This window comes from Penaeus japonicus, unplaced genomic scaffold (assembly GCF_977035675.1).
Source record: "Penaeus japonicus unplaced genomic scaffold, GWHDUDI00000001_assembly GWHDUDI00000039, whole genome shotgun sequence".
Lineage (NCBI taxonomy): Eukaryota > Metazoa > Arthropoda > Malacostraca > Decapoda > Penaeidae > Penaeus > Penaeus japonicus.
Window position 1 is genome coordinate 13,831,616 of NW_028234441.1, and position 2,500 is coordinate 13,834,115.

General features: G+C 38.0%; 1 protein-coding gene across 1 annotated transcript in view; it reads right to left on the reverse strand.

Moving 5' to 3' along the window:
- The window catches only part of LOC122258085 (glycine receptor subunit alpha-2), a 13,617-nt gene that overhangs the window by 2,138 nt on the left and 8,979 nt on the right, over nucleotides 1–2,500 (reverse strand). The window contains exons 4-8 of the mRNA XM_043023804.2: nucleotides 2,087–2,154; nucleotides 1,625–1,763; nucleotides 1,061–1,151; nucleotides 807–889; nucleotides 350–484 (exon numbers count right to left, since the gene is read on the reverse strand). Coding sequence (XP_042879738.2) covers nucleotides 350–484; nucleotides 807–889; nucleotides 1,061–1,151; nucleotides 1,625–1,763; nucleotides 2,087–2,154 — 516 coding nt within the window. The remainder of the gene's footprint in view (nucleotides 1–349; nucleotides 485–806; nucleotides 890–1,060; nucleotides 1,152–1,624; nucleotides 1,764–2,086; nucleotides 2,155–2,500) is intronic.

Genomic DNA, 2,500 nt, shown 5'->3' on the forward strand with positions numbered 1-2,500 from the left:
ATCATTGAACGCATTGTTGCCACAGTATGTCAATTTCATGATATAGCCCTATATAGGAATGAATAAATAATACGCAATGTAATCACAATAGTTTTATCGTTATTATCAGACACGCTAGGACAGACACAGACATGCTTTTGACACGAACAACGTAATAGACATAAATATAAAAGACTACATAAAAAAAAGATAGAAAACCTCATAAACAGGAACACAGATCAACACATTCCACATGGACATAGACAAACTCATGGACACAGACATCGATAAGCACATAAATAGAGTCAAAGAACACCCCCATAAACACAGACACAAACAAACATAGAGCCATAAACAAGAGCCAATTCACCATAGACATCTTGGACGCGAGTGTAAGGGTCGGTTTTCTCGAAGCGGATGTTGAATTGCTCGTTTGAAATGTCCTTGCCAATTTCTAAGCCCGGCGGGACCCACTTGTACACGTTGTAGTTTAGAGTGTAGGCATCTGTAGACAAGGGGAGGTTGGATTTTGTCCTGTGGCCTTTGGAATCTATTCTGATGGAGTCATTAGGTGTTGTACCTTTATTCTGGGGTGTAGTTTTATGTTGAGGGTTTCATAATTTTGGAGAAATTTAGATTTGTGTATTAATGTTGTCTCTGGATTGTGAACCTGACGGCAAGGATTGATGTAATCCATATTTACACTAAAATTCTACATATTCATCGGGTACTTCTGATGTTCGAATATATATCCTCTATAGAAACAAACACAAATTAAGATATACCATTAATTTGCTGAACAAAAACAAATGATTTGGTTAACTCACAGCTCTCGATTCTAATACTGCATATTTGATGATCGCGAGGGAACCACGTGTAATTCATTCTGCACGCGACTCGAATGTACATACTGCAATAACAGAAATAAAAAACAAACAAAAGAATAACGAAAAGCAAGATGAGAGAATTAAGAGAGAAAATGAAGCGAGAACAATTCTTTTTTTTTATTCAATTTTGACAAGCTATCTGCGGTTCGATTTCAGATTTGGGTTTTCGAATGAGAAGATTGTTGGCGTCATACTTTCCCGAGTAGTCCACGGTCCCGTCGCCATAGATCCACACCGAGGCGATGCTGGTCAGGACGGAAGGCGTTATGGCCTCGGAGCTATGGTCTGTGGGACGGGAGGAAGGGCCAGAAAAGAAGCGTTGTTCTAATGGATAATCTACTTTGGTGATTCTATGAAAACTGTATTAATTCTATCGTTGGGTGATTTATATGTTTAGACACACATATATATACATAAATATATATATATGTTTATATATACATATATACAAATATATACATATATACACAAATATATGCATATACATAAATATATATAAATATATAAATTATATATATATATATATATATATATATATATATATATATATATATATATAACTCATGGCGCACCTTACGACGGAAAATAAAATGCAAGGCAGAATGAAGAAGAGACTGATAAAAAGGAAAAAGAGAGGGAGGGAGGGAGGGAGTAAAAGAAAAAAAAAGAAAAAAAAAAGAAGGGAAGAAAGAAAGACAAGCATAAATATAGACAAACACACCGACCAATAAACAGAGAAACAGGCCCCTGAGTCTCACCAATGTAGAGGTCCGGCACCCATATATCCTTGAGAATAACAGGGTCGAGGGGGATGTAGTCCTCGGCGGCCAGCCAAGGAGGAATCGTCAGCCGCTCGTCCTGCCACTTGACGCGAAGGTTCACCTCCATGAACATCACCTAGAGAGAGTAGGGGAGTGAAGGGCGAGTGAGTGATTGAAAGAGCGAGTGAGTGAGTGTGCGAGAGAGTGAGAGAGAGAGAGAGAGAGAGAAAGAGAGAGAGAGTGAGTGTGTGTGTGCGAGCGAGAGAGAGAGAGAGAGAGAGAGAGAGAGAGAGAGAGAGAGAGAGAGGGAGGGAGCGGAGAGAGAGAGAGGGAGCGGAGAGAGAGAGAAGGAGCGGAGAGAGAGAGAAGGAGCGGAGAGAGAGAGAGAGAATGAGTGTGTGCAGTGAAAAAAAAAGAAAGGAGAAAAGAAATGAGAAGAGAGACCGAACACCTACTCACGCCATTAACTTCGTCGATCTTCGGCAAGTTCCTCACCAGAACAGAAATTCCAACTTCCATGGGCTCGGCTAAAAAAATGAAGTCATGGCGGTTAGAAAACAATCTGTGTTGCCAATACAAATAAGAAAAGATAATATTTCTTTATAATTATAAGGAGCAGCTAAGTTAATGCATTATTCTATTAAGATTAGATATTCTATTCTAATTAAGAATAACAGCTGATACTATTGATGGGTAATCTAATATCAAGTGATAATGATTGCAAGCATAAAAGATATATACTATTAATGAATACATCGGCAACGGAAAGTTATGATGGCAAGTGATAACAATAGCAATAACTGCAATAATTGTTGATAGCAATAATATAAAATGATATTTGTGTTAATAAAAAAGCAAGCCTTGAAAGAATAC